General features: G+C 38.2%; 1 protein-coding gene across 6 annotated transcripts in view; it reads left to right on the forward strand.

Annotated features, from left to right (window-relative positions):
- CPLANE1 (ciliogenesis and planar polarity effector 1) overlaps nt 1–17,063 on the forward strand; it is a 70,469-nt gene that overhangs the window by 17,575 nt on the left and 35,831 nt on the right. For all 6 annotated transcript variants that reach the window (XR_004254975.1, XM_032213230.1, XM_032213233.1 and 3 more), the window contains exons 17-27: nt 531–683; nt 1,186–1,414; nt 2,722–2,861; nt 3,875–4,083; nt 4,563–4,727; nt 7,727–7,865; nt 9,052–9,161; nt 10,033–10,194; nt 11,648–11,756; nt 12,430–12,736; nt 14,230–15,142. Coding sequence is in view for 5 of the 6 variants with exons in the window: in XM_032213230.1 (XP_032069121.1) it covers nt 531–683; nt 1,186–1,414; nt 2,722–2,861; nt 3,875–4,083; nt 4,563–4,727; nt 7,727–7,865; nt 9,052–9,161; nt 10,033–10,194; nt 11,648–11,756; nt 12,430–12,736; nt 14,230–15,142 (2,636 nt within the window). In the remaining variant the exon portion in view is untranslated. The remainder of the gene's footprint in view (nt 1–530; nt 684–1,185; nt 1,415–2,721; nt 2,862–3,874; nt 4,084–4,562; nt 4,728–7,726; nt 7,866–9,051; nt 9,162–10,032; nt 10,195–11,647; nt 11,757–12,429; nt 12,737–14,229; nt 15,143–17,063) is intronic.

Raw genomic sequence — 17,063 nt, forward strand, 5'->3', positions numbered from 1 at the left:
GGCTATTATCTTGTGATAACTACCAGCATACCTGCTACAACTCTTTTTTTCCTAAAGCACACTGATTGTCATGCATTAAAACAAGGCGAAATTTGAAATTTAGAATGGTTCACTTCAAAATATTTTGCATGTCGCTATTTGGGGGTTCAGTATAGTCCTATCTAACCTGATTGGAGCCCTTTGTAGGATGTATATATTTATGATATTGGGTGACATTTTTGAACTTTATTTTTGCTTGTTCTTACTTGGTTTCTCTTCTTACTCATTGTGTACTCTATTTTCCTGTTGTGAGCTGCTCAGGATTATTCTGGTGTTGGGCAACACAAATCATTTATTGTTAACTTTTGTTATTATTTCTATTTGAAGTAAGTTCCATTAAGATCAGTAAGACTTATATTAGTATAAGATTGCAGTCTTTGACTTTTGTTTCTGAAAGACCAAAGGATTCTTACATGCTGAACAGTAATCACTTTATTTTGAGCTTTTTACTTCATTCAGTTATCTCAGATTGTTTTGAATGTTCATTTTAGATGCTGAATGGATAAAAGATATTCACACTGAAGCTGCTCTGGCAGTGATTCAGTCTTTGGCCCGATTCATGGCAGCCTATTTCACTAATGAGCCAATTTATATACATCCTCCACACAGTGTTGGTATCTTACCGCCACTTCATATCAAGTCAGGTACCTTTTGATATTGTCTCATATGCTTGCTTACTGCTATAATGACACAGCTGTATTAAGAGGTAATCTCCTTCCTCCTGCCCTATAGAAATGCACAAAACCTGGATTGGATTTTATTGGATATTGGATAGTATTTTGTAGTTATTTCCTAACCTATAATTTATCTAGTCTATTTAGCTGCTCCTTTTCTCTTTTAAGTAAACTAATGGCATAATACTTATCTCTGACATTTCTCTAAATGAAAAATGCATCCAATGTGACAGATCCTGTTCTTGCAGAACTGAAAATTGTAGCTGCCTGTCTAAATTTCTGTGATAAAAGTAGGATGTTTGGTGGATTGGATATCTGATGCAAATGATCTACAGTTCTAATGGTTGTGTTCAGCTTATCTGAAAACAGGCTCAGAACTCACTTGGTCTTACTTTTAAGTAAGCTTGCAAAGGATTGGCCATTGAGCAATTTAATAAAATAAACTCACAACAAGTACATTTTTTTATTATAGATGGGTGCCATCGTATTATTCCTCTGCAACATTCCAGAGTCACCGAAGCAGTTAGGGATAATGGCCTGTCTTGTACTTGGACTGTAGAATATACTCTTGATTTGTTGCTCATCGGTGGACTAATTCCAGAAGCTGTGTGGCTAGCCCAGAAACTTGGAGACTGGAAAATGGCTGTTTCAATCGGAGTGGCTTATCAACTATATTGTCAAAGTAATAAAAACTTAGCAAGGTTAGTCATATATATATATAAGCAGTAATGTATAATTATTTATCATGAATTGGTATTATAGTATTTACCATGAATAGATATTTATCATAAATAAATACCATCATCATTATCATCCTGAATCTATCTATTGCAGGATAAAGGCCTCCACTTGAAAGTTAAGAAACATAAGCTACCATAATGGTCAAGGGCAGGTTGATAGGTAGATATTTTTTGATTTATCAGTGTAATCCCGAAAGAAATAAAATGACCAAAATCATCAATTTAGTTTCTGTGCCTAAGGGAGGACAAAGACCTGGTTTTCCTGCTCATGAACTAGCACTTTAACTACTATGGCTGGCTGACTGGATGGATACGATGGATGGATGGATGGATGGATGGATGGATGGATGGATGGATGGATGGATGGATGTAGAAGCTTTGTATTTTTCTCTGTATGTGTGTGTTAGTAACTCTAAAATCAGTAATATTTACCAAATCTAGCAGATTTTTTTTAAAAATATAGAGCATGAACTTTTCTACTTAGTTTTTTGTTGGACCACTTCAGATAGAAATGAAAGAAAAACAGCAGTTTTCTTTTTGTACTATTTTCCCATCACTGTTGGTTCCATTTTAGTGACATGTTATGATACAAGGTTGCTAGCACATTGTGTGATGTAGCTCATAAACATTACTTGGTTTTGCCATAGCATATTTCAAACCAACCAATTATGGTTGCTTACCATAGGTAACTAATAGGTAAGCAACTATAGTTTTGGGCAGTGTAGTGATTCAGCCATAAATACTGGCCTCTTAGTAGTAATCTGTGTAAGTAGCTGGCTTGTCTGAGATTCATCGTATATCTTGAAACTTCAAAGATGATCCCTAGATAAAGAATAATAATTTTGATGTTTTAAACACAGATTATTAAGAGATTACAATCCTTGTTGAGTTACGGATATAATTTCTATTTTTGCCACCCAGCAGATATTGTGTTAATAATCTATGGCAATTGGGCATTCTGTCCTTACAGTTACAATGGATGAAGTGATAGTTGCAATAATCTTACAAGTCAGTAAGAAACATCTCTATCTAAGATTTCAAAGGAACCCTCCCCCCCCTCCAAATAGGTTTCTTTTGCTGATGTTGTTGTGCAATATTACCTCTTTTAGAGTTTCATATTATACTGAATGAGACAAATATTGTTTGCGTCAATCAATATTTTTCTTTTGCAAAATATTCCCTTGAGTAAACTCCCTTTATGATTAAGCAGAGACCATTTAGATAATAGTTTGAAGTAAGCTACTCTGGTACTTTTGATACAATTTCAGGTCAGGAAACGTGGAATTATTCCTACCATTACACTTGACTCCAACAAACATTTTTCAAGAAAAGCTACAATCTTTTTTGGGTCAGCCTGTCAACAATGAAACAACAAATCAAGGAAACCTCAGATACAAACAACTGACAGGTGCACAGGTTTTTTATATGAATTTGTTATTGTATTATATTTCTAATACCTTTATACAAATGTGTGATTTCCAGATTAAAAGAAGTTGGAATTATCCTTAAATATTTTTATGCCTTTCTTATTATACATATTTATTTAATACACATTCACAAGAGCAACATGCTATCAATTCTTCCAAATGATGAAATATTCTTATACAATTTTTTTATCAATGTATATATTCCTGAACTAGATTTATAGAGGTAAAATATTTCTTCAAGTATTTCATATACCTGTGCCATGTCTTTAATAAAGTTTTGATAATTTTCTAAAGATTTTTAGAAACATACACATATTAGTTTAATAGCTCTCATTTTATGATCATTCATTTTTACTAATAAGGTGTCATCAAATAACATATCAAATTTGCTGGTCATTTTTTCACTGAAGCCTTTTCTGTACTTTATTGGTCTATATGAATGATTTTTGGAGATTTTTTTTCTATATTTAGATTCACTAATATTGTGCTTATACTTGTGTTACACCACTATAAGTGTTTGTCTGGAAATATACTGAATATTACAACTAACATAATAAGCCATTGTTATAAAAGAGATATTAAAATCTTTTTATTCTAGTGATATTGTTATTGTTAAAAATTTTAAGCAAGAGGCAACACAAAGGCTCCACAATTTTTTGTTCTGGATCAAATGCAGCAACTGATAGACTCATCAAAATTCTGAATAAAATTTTCCTGGCATTAGCAAAGATCCTTAGCCATGTTAATATAAGTGAGGTAGCTCTTTGAAAGTAAAAACTGTCACATGTACCATGACATTCAGAATACAGAATGCAGCCTGAATGAAATGAAATGTATACAGTTGCAAAATGCAAATGAAAAACTCTCTGGAAATTATATTAGTAACTCAGAGTCGCTATTGTTTTGAACTAAAATATATTTCTACATTTAATCTTATATTTATTATTGTCTTTATTATCATTATTTATTATTATTGCTTTTTTGCTTGTCTTAGATCCTATTGAAGAAGAAGATGCAAATGCCCTTTTTAGTTCAGTAGAACAAATATTAAAAGCAGCTGTTATGGCAGAAGCAGACATTCTGTCAGAAACCTTTCAGGTTTTGATGGATTTTGCCAAGGATCATAGTAGAAAATTCTGCAGCTTGGTTCCTAATGGCTTATATCTCCCAGCACCACCTTTATATTGTCCTCAGCCAACATTTGTGAGTGAAGTATGCATCTCAGTGTTGCATGAATATTTTCTTAATTTTTTTTTGTCTTGCTAATTTTTTCTATTGCCCCCCCACGCATGCACACACACACCCCCCGCACCCACCCTGCGCCTGCGCAGCAGAGACCCATAGACCAACTGGCCGGCAGGAGGCATGCGCATATGCGTGGTGGAGCTGAACTAGGGTGACAGCTCACATGCCCACCGAGAGGGCGCTGCGTGCCAGCTCTGGCACACGTGCCATAGGTTCACCATCAGGGCTATAGACCATATAGATCTGAGTATATATATTTATCTATATTTATATGATCATAAAACACATTTTTAAATACTAGGAAACTGTAGTGCTTTTCTTTTCACACTTTAGTAAATCAAAGGAATTAGGGAAATAGGATGGGTAATTTGTTTTGGGCTTACCCTTTCCTTGGGAATGTTCATATTGTAAAACTTTTCAATTTTATAATAATCTAGGAAGAATATGGTGATGTACCATTAAGAATAGAGAGAGACTGCAGACAGAAAATATCTGGAATTATTCAACGGATTCTTCTTCTTTTCCGGGCTTCTCATTGTTCTTTTGCTGCTGCTCAGTGGTATATTGCGCGGCTGAAACATGCACGAAGAGTCATGCAAAAGGTACATATTATTTTTAATAGTATGCAAAGTGATGATAATATATGGAAGACAACCTTTTTGGACTTGATATATTTCATAGGCTTCTATGACAGCTCTAGGTTTTATTTTTTGTTCTCTACCTTAAATCTAGAATTTTGCTAACTTGTATGTTTCTTTTAGATGTGATATTTTCAATGATAATGTCTGGAAGGCATATGCCATGATTCATGTGAAGTTTATTTGCTTTTTATTATTTAGATCTTCAAATTGTATGTCCTAATTTGTTTGCACATATAATCACTGGCATATTTCCAAGTTGACCATGTTCCAGTGAAGCAAAACTTGAAATAGCTTGACTGTTCCAACAGTGGGAAATAATTGGAATTTAGCAAAAGCTTTTTTGGTCATCTATATTTCTTAAGAAGTAAATTCCAAGCTGTTCACCTCTCTTAATGCAGAAATGTAGCTGTAGCCTGATCACCTTCTTTACACCATTCCCAAAAAGGAGAGTTGTAGATTAGATTGCTGTGGATGATTGGTTTTGACGATGCTCTCTTAAGAAAAACTCCCTCCTTCAAGGCTAGCAGTTTAATAACCAAGTTTTCTAATCCTCCTTTCCGAATCACTGTTTAAAATTTACATCCAGTTTCTGTATTATACCCATTTCTATAAATATGTTGTTATTCTTATCCCTCCTTTATTTGACTATATCCTGTATCATATGAGCCGAGGTGGCGCAGTGGTTAGGGTGCAGTACTGCAGGCCACTTCAGCTGACTGTTATCTGCAGTTCAGCGGTTCTAATCTCACCGGCTCAAGGTTGACTCAGCCTTCCATCCTTCCGAGGTGGGTGAAATGAGGACCCGGATTGTTGTTGGGGGCAATATGCTGACTCTGTAAACCGCTTAGAGAGGGCTGAAAGCCCTATGAAGTGGTATATAAGTCGAACTGCTATTGCTATTGCTATTACTATTGCTATCATAACATTTTCCCCCTAATAATCAAAACTTTAACTGTATCTAAATTGGTTCCGCTTTTTTATTAACCTTTATGTATAATCCAAAGGGATTTCTAATCTTTCTTACATGAGTACCATTCCATATTCATATCTAATTATACTCAGCCTTACACTACACATTGTATATATTAGTAACATTATCAATTATTTATTTAAACTATATCTATTGTCAATAAATTTCACTAAGTTTAACTAGTTTTAAATTATATTCTTCCATCTATCAACCTGTATCTTTCCAATAGCAAAACAGTCTCATATCTTCTGCCATTTGTGGTGCCAGTCCTCTAATCATCTCCTTGATCAACTTTGTATGGACTCCTCTTAGCAACTCCTTGCTTATAAGATCTCTCATGTAATCTTGATGCCCTTCTTCTGTTTCCTTAATCAGCTTATCTTTGATTGTCAGTAGTGTTATCCATGCTATTGCTAATGAGATTTCTCTCTTTAAATCCATAGATTCTTTGTTTTCTTCTTCTTCTGTATCTTGCCCTCTGGGATAAATTTCCCCTCCCTTTAATTCCTCTTTAATTCCTCTTTGAGTATTCCACTCTTTCTATTTTCAGAAACCAGCCAATCACCATAAATATCAGCAAATTTAATCTCTTTATAGTCATTTTCCACTTCGATTTTTTGAGTTTCAACCACCACATTTTGCATTTGATAAACATCTTCAACTTCTTCATCATATTTTGCTATTATGTGCTCTAAGTCTTCCAACTTCTTTTCTATCCTCTCATATGTATTTGATAATTTCTGTATTTCTAAAAATATCTTTTTTGTATTTCAAGTTAGAAAAAAGAGTCCAATCTTTAAATGAGTTAGAAAAACACCAACAACAATGAAAGAGGAAAACTTTAGTCCATAGGTTACAGAAAACAATAAAAGAAAAAATAGAAGAAGAAAGCTTAATCCATCTTGGAGCATCGAGACCGCACATCCATATCGTCGCGCCATTGGCTCCTCCTTCCAGCTTCCTCTCTGAGAAAGGCCAATGCCCAACCATATTCCCTTTCCAAATGATCTTCACAAACTAGGCTTGACAAAAGCTGGCCAGATAGTAATCCTGAGAAACCTGTCTAATTCATTAGAAGTTACAGGATCTAAGAGATTTATACAGTGATATTGCCTAGAATAAGGGTCAGCAATCTGCGGCTCTGGAGCCACATGTGGCTCTTTTATCCCTCTGCTGCAGCTCCTTGTTGCTCAAAATATGCGTTACACCCGCCAATGTGCGACACCCGCTGGAACGTGATTTCTTGAGCTTTTCAACCCTTGGTAGGCCAAACATGGTGAAATTCAAGAAAAGAAAAGTTTCAGAAGAAAACAGAATGCTTACTTCAAGTACATATACTAGTTTTGTGGCCGCTCAGGAAATAGTCAGGCATGGGAAGGGTTTTGTGGCTCCCGGTGTTTTCTTTTCTGTGGGAAACAGGTTCAAATGGCTCTTTGAGTGTTTAAGACTGCCAACCCTTGGCCTAGAACATTCTCAGTGTCCCACTAAATGGTCATGAGTGCTGTCCGTCCCCAATAAAGAACGGGTCACCAGCAAAAAAGCCACTGGTTAGCTATTAGCAGATTCAGAAGATGAAGAAGAAGAAACAAGTATGCTTTGCCACTTTTATTGCCATAATGTAATCTCTAGTGTAGTAGTAATAGGTACACACACACGTAAGCTGCACTCACTGTCAAGCCTATGAGATGCCTTCCTGCTTCCCCCTTACACATGCAAACTGTTTACAAACTGCCCTTGTAAGAAAATATATGCAGCAAGCTGAATTGACCCTGAGTGGTGAAGATCAGATTGAGCCAGGACCTTGTGTCCCAGTAAACCAGATTGTTCATAGTTACTGACCATAAAGATGCCTTGCTTAGCTTGCTGACCTAATAGGAAGGAATAAATAATAATAAGGTTGGTTTTACCTAAAACAGTCCAATGCCATGTTGTAATTTATATTGTGTCTTCCTTTTTCCTCTGTTGTTTTTGTCCCTCTTTCTCATTTCAGATTCACAAAAAGGGTGCTCTTCCTCCTTTAAATGATCTTCCAGAAAATTTGCTTAAGTATTCCAAATATCACACTGTGTTCTTAAGGCCTTCTTCTTTTGGAGACCATACCTTTGATGCTGTGTCATGTAAAACTATAGGTGTGTGTCTGCAAAAGTTCCAATACATGTTTAAAAAAGAATAAAATGCAAAGCAAAAAATGCCTGTCTCTCTGTAACAGCACTTAAAAAATGTTTAGGTGTTATATGAGGACAGTGTTATCTATGTTTAATACCCTGTTTTCCTGAAAAGGGACCTCCCTGGATAATAAGCCCAATCGGGTTTTTGAGTGCATGTACTAAAATAAGTCCTCCCCTGAAAATAAGCCCTCCCCAAAAATATTGCAACACAGCAACAGCCATGAGGTGACCATGCTCACCGCTTCCTGCATCTCAAAAATAATAAGACCTCCTTGAAAATAAAGCCAAGCACTTATTCTGAGGGTCAAAAGAAAGTAAGACCCTGTCTTATTTTCGAGGAATCACTGTAGTATATTTAGAGCCTGTGGGAGATTCCCATCTGGCTCCTTGCATATTCCTCTGCTATCAGGCGAAGAATAAGTTTCCTGGCCCATTCAAGTAGAGAGTCTGTGTGTTAAAAGAAGGAAGGTTTCCATTTTAATAAGCTAAGAACTAAATTGGGTTGTAAGATGAAAGCAATCTAGTTGCTGATTTTTGTGATATTCCATTCCTTTTCAGTATATCTTATTGATCTCCTGACACAAGACACTTGTGAAAGGGCAACATTTAAATGTTCATGTGACTTGTCACTAATATGTTGGGTATGTCAGGTCTACAAAAGATGCCCTAATTAATTTACGAGCCTCGAGACAAAGTGCTTATTATTATGCTTATTATCAAGTTGACAGGGTAAATATCTGTAAATTAGCATGTATTGGTTCTGTTGCTATAAAATGAAAATATTTTCTCAGTCCTAGTTTTCATACTGATTACCTCATACAATAAGGTTTTATCTATTGGGGACGCATTTTAAAATTTATTTTCATATGATAAATTTCTATACCATCTTCTAGGAAGTCATGGTGTCATACATAATGCTCCTTTCATTTTACTTTAAAGCACTCCCGCCCCAAGTTAAGTTTAATTGATAGAAGGAAAGTGAAGAAGCTGATGATAGTAAACGATATAGCCATTAAAAAAATACACTGATTGCCTGCAGATGCTGTTACTTATAAAGAAACAATTTTAAGAGAAAATATAGAAATGTGAATTATTTTCTGATGTACTGCCTGTTCCACTTTGAATTTTTTCCATGTCTCTCTTGCAGGATGCTTTCGAGAATTATGTGTATTGTGCTGGATGCTTCATGTTCGTGAAAGATTGTCTGATAGTTGCAGACGGTATCAAAGGGCAAGGGAGAATTTGGAAAACTGGAATGTAATTAAAATAATATGAACCTTTTAAGTCATATTTCTCTCTCTGTCTTCATCTTGCTCTCGTTTTCCCCATATCTATCTATCTATCTATCTATCTATCTATCTATCTATCTATCTATCTATCTATCATCTATCCATCTATCACTTGATTTCTACAGCTGCCCACCTCCACAAATGACTAAGTGGCATGTATAGGAGATGATCTTTTCACCTTTTTTCTTCTTTCTAATTACAAATTTTAAGCTAAGTCAGTTTAAATGAGAAAGAGGTCCATTTTTGTAATAATCCCCCAATTATTTGAAGTACCATCTGACCTCAAATTCCACAGACTTTACCTTTTTAAGTTTATCTCTTAAAATATCTGACTACTTTACTTGGGATTTCACCTACAAATGATCATAATCATGTTTATTTTCATATCGGATTTATTAATACTATATTCCATTTTTGTAAGGAGCCCTGAGAGTGGTTTTATATTAAAAGTTGTCCAGAAATATTTTTAATAATAATAGTCAAAGTTTATACAATACACCACAATGGCAGATCTGTAGATTTAAATCCAACTTACCTGAATTACTCATAAAAGGAAGTACAGGAGGATGAACTGTATCAATCTTTACTTTTATTCATATATTAAATATTGATATTAGCTTTATTCAAATCTCTTAATATTTCACATATTTTTGTGGGAGACTAGGGTTTTAAAAAATGGCTTTAGATCAGAGGTGGGTTGCAATTCCCGGCGCATGCGCAGAAGCGTCCGCTGCCACTACTGGTTCACCCTATCTGGGCAGAACTGGGAGCAACCCACCTCTGCTTTAGATCTCATGTACCTAACTTTTTAGGCCAATTACAAGATGTTCTTTCTTTAGGAATCCAACAGGATCGAATTTGATGCTTGCATAGTTGAGTACTCTGTCGATGCTTTGGAGTGGGCTTGCCGAATTCTTCCTTTTGCTCGGTTCATGAACATTGAAGAACTTGTGCAGGATATCATTCTGAGCCTTATTGGGGAATTACCACCAATTAAAAAGGTATGCAGGATTGAGGAGTTTAGCATTTTTTATACAGGTATTCCTAATCTGTTTAACAACCATTGAAAGTTAAAACAATCTTGGAAAGTGTTCTTTATGGTCCATAAAGCACTTCCAACCATTGTAAAACTTTTCACCAACCCCTCCCTTGGTCATGTGGCTATATTTCGGGTGCTTGGCTCACATTTACAATCAATTGCCCAGTGACTTGCAATTATGTCATCATCATTTGCAATTTTCTCTGCCAACTTCCCCAGTAAGTCAATGGGGAAGCCATCAAGAAAGGTTGCAAGTGGGGGGGCGGGATAGAGGGGAGCTGCAATCCTTTGTGGAATTGCAGGAAAAGTGCTGAAATTGTCAGGATTTCATCTCTTTTGGCAGTTCGTCGAAAAGTTTACCCTCCATGCATGGAAACCTTCACAGAAATGTTTGAGAACAACAAGGCTGCTTGCCAGGAGGGTTTCAAGCTCCATATGGAGCTGAATTCCTTCAGTAGGCAGCTCTTTTGCTTAGCAACACTGGAGGTTGCAGCCAAGATTATGGTTATTGAGTGAAGTAGTCACGTGGAAATGTTCAGGAGCGGGTTCCAGCTGCTGCTACTGCCAGTTTGCTCAGGGACACACTACGTGTGCATGCACAGTACAGTGGTGGGTTTCAAAAATTGTTCGAACCTACTCTGTAGGTGTGGCCTCCTTTGTGGGAGTGGCTTGCTGCTCATGTGACCGGATGGGAGTGGCTTGCCACCCATGTGACCGGATATGAATATGCCGACAACACTTGTCAGAACCACCTTAAATTACCTCACACACAGCACTGGCATGTATGTAAACTTGTTTTTTAAAAGGCATCTTTGGTTTGCGTTAAAACAACTTCAACACACGCAATGTTCTGATGGCACCACAAACGCAGTAGTCATCCTTACCTTTCACAGAGCACTGAGTTTTATAAATATGAGTATGATAGTGTAGAATAATCATATCCAAGGACCAGTGGTGGCTTTCAAAAATTTTTGGAACCTCTTCTGTAGGTCTGGCCTGCTTTCCGGGTCCACTGGTGGAACCTCTTCTAACCGGTTCGGTAGATTTGACGAACCGGTTCTACCAAATAGGTACGAACTGGTAGGAACCCACCTCTGGCACAGTACTAAAAAAAATTGCTTCTGCGCATGCACAGAAGCAAAAAATAAGATGGCGCCTATGGCGCCTCCGAGGGAATCGGTTCGGGGGCGTGGCAGGCCGAGTTACTACCTACTCGGTCGAACCCAATTCTAGATATGTTGCTTAACAACTGCTTCAACAACAACAGCGATCCGTGTCCCAGTGTGCTTGTAAGTTGTGAACGATCTATATACCTTTGGATGTTTGTTTTTACAAGCGTGCAACTGATTTTTGGAAACTTTACCAAATATCTGGAAGCAATTGTAACTATTTTCATGCTGGTTTATTTTGTACAGGTGGCAGAAATTTTGGTAAAAGCATTCCCTAGCTCTGAAGATGTGAGGATCTCACTAAGGGATAAATATAATGATCTATACCAACGACTTAGGCATTGCACAGTTAAAGGTACAGTGTATGACAAAGATCAAAATAATAAAAGCAAAGCAGTATTTTTTTTCTTTAAAAGAAAGTACCTTGAAAAATGAAAATATAAATTCATGGTGTGAATGCTAGTCTTTAAGTCAGGGGTGTCAAACCCGATTTCATTGAGGGCCATATCAGGGTTGCGTCAGAGTGGGCATGGCCAGCATGACATCACTCATGTCGGGGAGGAGACATCTGTGGTGGCACAAATGCTCTGCCAGCGAAAATAGGCTCCTGAGCACCGTTTTCAGGTGGGACAGCCTCCTGAGAGGACTGTGTACGGCCCTTGCAAGCTCCATTTTCGTTGGCACAGGCATCGTGGGTTAGTCCTTTGCTGTTTCCAGGATGGCCCCATGGATCAGATCTAAGCACCCCACGGGCTGGATCTGGCCATCAGGCCCTGAGTTTGACACCCTTCCTTTAAGAAATGTGAACAATAATATCCAGTATTCTTATCAATGGAAAACTAATATAAATTACTCTAGATTATTGGTTAAGGGAAATTTTATATACTGTATACGCCCAAAATAGTATTACCCACCCTCTGCCTATAAAATTTATCATACAATGTGAATTATCTGAAATCTCAGTTAAAATGACTAGTTAATGTGATCCACTTTAGAAACAATAACACATTTTCTGTCTTTATGGTTAGGCCCCAATTGTGAAGAAATTATGTCGGTTGTACTACAGGCTACTTACAAAGAGAATGTGAAAACTATGAAACGTGTGATAAGAAACATAGGGCCCATTCAAACCAATATCTGGGAGCCACCGGAAGAAGACATCCAAGACTCCGGAGGTTCCTGCTATGACCGGTTGTCTTTGGGGACTACTCTAAGCAGAAGCACAATTTCAGATTTCAGAAACTTTCAGGGGTGTAACAATGCTGAAGCAACAGACTCATTTTCTGAGTTTGGGGTGACAGAAGAAGCCAGAAAACTGAGGCAAGAAGATCCCAAGTAAGTGTTTGTCAGTGGTGGGTTTCAAATTTTTTTAGAACCTATTCTGTGGGTGTGGCTTGGCACTCATGTGACCGGGCAGGTATGGCCAACTTGACATCACTCATGCACACTCAGTCACATGACCGCTCCCAGCCATGTGGCAAATTTTTTTGGAAATCCTATGAAAGTGGGGAAGGAAGAGAGGGGAAAACCTCCCAAAAATAGACAACTGGAGGATTAAGGGCCGAAATTAGGGAGATCGGAGGAGGCAAAACAGAGGGGAATCCAGTAGAAAGCTATCACACGCTGGGGAAAGAACTTTGGGAGATCGGTGGAGACATGACAGAGGGGAATCCAGTAGAAAACTATCACACGCTGGGGAAAGAACTTTGGGAGATTGGAGGAGGCAAGACGGAGGGGAATCCAGGAGAAAACTCCTGAGCTTGCCTCTGCTGTCTGGTGGATTGTGCCGCTGGACCTCTCCAGCAGGCGGGGGTGAGCGTGGAGCGTGACAGGGCCGGGGCTGGCGTTCCGGAAGTTACTTCCGGGTCCATTTCACCATCTGGTTCTCCCGATCCGGTGCGAACCGGCAGAAACCCACCATTGGTGTTTGTAACATTTTGTCTTGAATCGGAGAAAATATTATTTTGTGTAACATCTTGTTTAAATTCTGTGAAATTATGCACATTTATTTTGCATCAAGCTCCATCTGGCTCACTTGGATTTAAGTGTGCATTGGATCACAACCTAAAAGCCTCATGTCCTTGTTCTGCTTCTCTTATGCTGGGCAATCCCATAGCAAAGTGAGAGCGAAGTAGTGGTGGGCTGCTGGGGGGTCTCCCGAAACTAGCTAAGATTCTGTGCAGTTTGGAGAACCCCCAAATCCCACTCCTGGTTGGCCTTGCCCCCCCAGGAGTCCCCACCCAGCCCGTTTTGGATGCAGATAAGTGCATGGCGTGCATGGAGGCTCAGGGAAGGCGAAAAACAGGCCTACCAGAAGTTTGGGAAGGCTGGGAATGGACCAGTTTCCAGCCTCCGGAGCCTGGGGAGGCTGTTTTCGCCCTCCCGGAGACTCGAGGAGAGCCTCCAGGGAGACAAAAATGCGCCACCCCCACCGTGGTGCAGGAGGCTGACTAGGCCATGCCCACCATGGCCATGCCCACCCAGTAACCAGGCAGAGAACCCTTTGCTAAAATTTTTGAGCAAAGCAGTAGTGGACTGACACAATTCACATAAGAAAATCCTTAAAGTGGAAGAATACAATAAGCATGAAATTGTGATAAAAATCATATTTAATGCATTTTTTCAGTATGTTAATATTTTTCATAAGACTTAGCATATGATTGACATTGTGCCATGTAGGCTTATTTTATTCTTAGCTACTTTGTAACACTAATTTTCTTTCCTGGATTGAAAGCCCCTTTCTTGCCTTTATGGATATACAGAAGGTATGCTTGTAGAAGGAAAAGAATTTGCTTTTTATATGGTTTTTTTTTTACACTTTTTTGTAGGGATCTACCTTCGTGTATAGATGTTTCCAACCGTAAAGAGCGGACTGAAAAGTTAAAGGACCACGGTGGGGGAGGAGATGTTAAAAAAAGGACCCATAAAGACCTTCCCAATGAACTCCATATGCCTCTAGTCGGCGAATGGGAATTTGAACGGGATGATGATGAATATATTAAGTTTATAGACCTCTTCCTAACTTACGTGCTTGAAAGAGATCCACTCAACCACAGCGAATCGGCTGTTCCTTTTCTGACATGCTTTTCAGCCCTCCTTAGAGAACATGAGCTCCATTCTCTTCTTTTTGATGTTCACACAACCCTGATACGTCGACAGTTCAGAACTGAAGTCCAAAATGCTTTTAGAGCTGGTTCTTGCTACACCCTTGGTTATGGATTTAGTGATTGCAAACTAGCTCCTGTATGGGGTAAAAAGAAAAAAGATGGTGAAAAAGAAACTTTAGCTGATGAGCAACCCTTAGAGCTTTCAGATTGTGATTCAGTCATGGGACTTACTGAAAGAAGAGGTTTATTTGGGCAAAGCCAGCAATCAGCCAGTGACTCACATGATTCCAATAAGACCTTAACATTCACACCAGCATTTGCTCAATGTTGGTCTACCCCTAAAACAGCTCTCTTTCAAAAATACATCTGCAAAACTGGACCAGTGAATGACGTCACCCAACAAGATGAACCAGTCCCAGAAATACATCTTAAATTTAACAATATCTCTCGCTTACTTGAATGGATGATCAGATGGTCCGGTAAAAGAATGATTCAGGATCCCATCACAACAGGAACACTTCAGGACTGCCAACCAATGATGCATGTGAAAATATCATCATCTGCCATTCTTTCATCGTTGTGGATTTTAGAGCGACGTTACGGCAACACATTTCAAGACCAAAATTGCGGTTTGGTAAGCAACTGAAATCATTTTGAGCATGTCTAAAGCTAATCTTTGAGCTTGGCCAAAGTGTCTCAAAATGCCTACAAACAAAAATCTGCCTATAGAAAGAAAATAGCTCTAAATTGGATATCTCCCAGCTCAGATAAATGCCTGACAGAGCAATAAAAATGCTCAGAGTCATAGTGAATATATGTATAATAAATATACATAAAGTGAATCAATCACTCTTCCATTCTTCTGGGAGTTCTAGGAAAGCAAATAGTGTGTTAATATATGTAAAATAGTGGAGACTTTATTCTTACGTATAATACAGTATGTACGCATATGAATATGAATGTTTGCTTATAAACAAACACTTAAAATCATTTGTATTTATTTTTGAGAAATTGTTTGTAGAATAAGGTTGTTACTATCTATTAGGATTTTGTACACTCATAGTATCTTGTCTGTTGTTATTGTGGTGTGGTTTGTGATGGCGCAGTGGTTAGAATGCAGTATTGCAGGCTAACTCTGCCTACAGCCTGCAGTTCAATTCTGACAAGCTCAAAACTGACTCAGCCTTCCATCCTTCCGAGGTCAGTAAAATGAGGACCCATATTCTAGGGAGCAATTTGCTGACATTTGTAAATCACTCAGAAAGTGCTATAAAGCACTATGGAGAGGTATAAGAAATCTGCTGAGTCACAACAGAAATCTAAATGCTATTGTACTTTAGGCAGTGGTCCCCAACCTGTGGGCTGCCACGCACCAGGCCGGGGCCTATTCGCAACTGGGCAGCATGAGTGGTGGGCAAGTACGTGCAGTTGCAATTGCCCACCACCAATACTAATGAAACTGCATGCATACGTCTTCCTCTCTCACAAAACCTACCCCCCTTTCCCTACCCCTGCCCCTCCACACCGGGCCACCAACCTAGAAAGGTTGGAGAAAGCTGTTTTAGTGAATTATACCCTTCTCTTTTCTTCGGCATATAGAGATGCAACTGCTGTAACTTGATAACTGCATACATTTGAACATATTTGGCTGTTTTCCCAACTCAGCAAAGGAAATAAATTATTTTTTTCTCAGTATCATCTCTGAAAATTGGCATAGATAGAACAAACATATTTCATCCTCAGCTTTCCCCACTAAGTAACAGTGCAAATAGTGAGCTTTGAAATAGTTACTTTTGAAAAAGAAAAATATATTAACTTTACATAGGTCCTCTAGGGGGTAGTGCTCATCTTCATTTCAAAGCCGAAGAGCCAGCTCTGTCTGAAGATGTCTCTGATCATGTGGCCAGCATGACTCAACGCCGGAACACTGTTACTTTCCCACCAAAGTCCCTATTTTTCCACTTACATTTTTACGTGCTTTCAAACTGCTAGGTTTGCAGAAGCGGGGACAAGTAACAGGAGCTCACTCCGTTACGTGGCACTAGGGATTCGAACTGCAGACCTTTCTGATCAACAAGTTCAGTGTCTTAGCCACTGAGCCACTGTGCCACTGTGTTGCTTAACTTTACATAGGGATATCAAAATATGAACTGTAAGCTTTTAGCATCCAGAGAAGGCAATGGTTAATGACAAAGTTATGCACTTTATGTCCACATCTTACCTGCATCAGATTAAATTATTGGTGCATTGTGATTGTATAAGAGGTGAAGGTTCATATTAAATATGTCTTGGAGGTGTTTGCTTTTTATTCAGGATAATGAGGCGTAAGGAAAATGAATCCAAAGATCTGCTATGCTCCTAGAACAAGAACTGTCTGTTTCCTTCACTTTATATTTTACAAAGTAAATGTGCATTAATTGGGCTTGAAAAGTATGAAATTTCTATAGCATTTTTATTTTACGATCATGCAATTATATGAAAAATTAAAATTAGTATGAAACAGTGTATGAAAGTTTTGCTTTACCAGATATAAGTACTAATTCAAAATATTTGTA

This window comes from Thamnophis elegans, chromosome 3 (assembly GCF_009769535.1).
Source record: "Thamnophis elegans isolate rThaEle1 chromosome 3, rThaEle1.pri, whole genome shotgun sequence".
Lineage (NCBI taxonomy): Eukaryota > Metazoa > Chordata > Lepidosauria > Squamata > Colubridae > Thamnophis > Thamnophis elegans.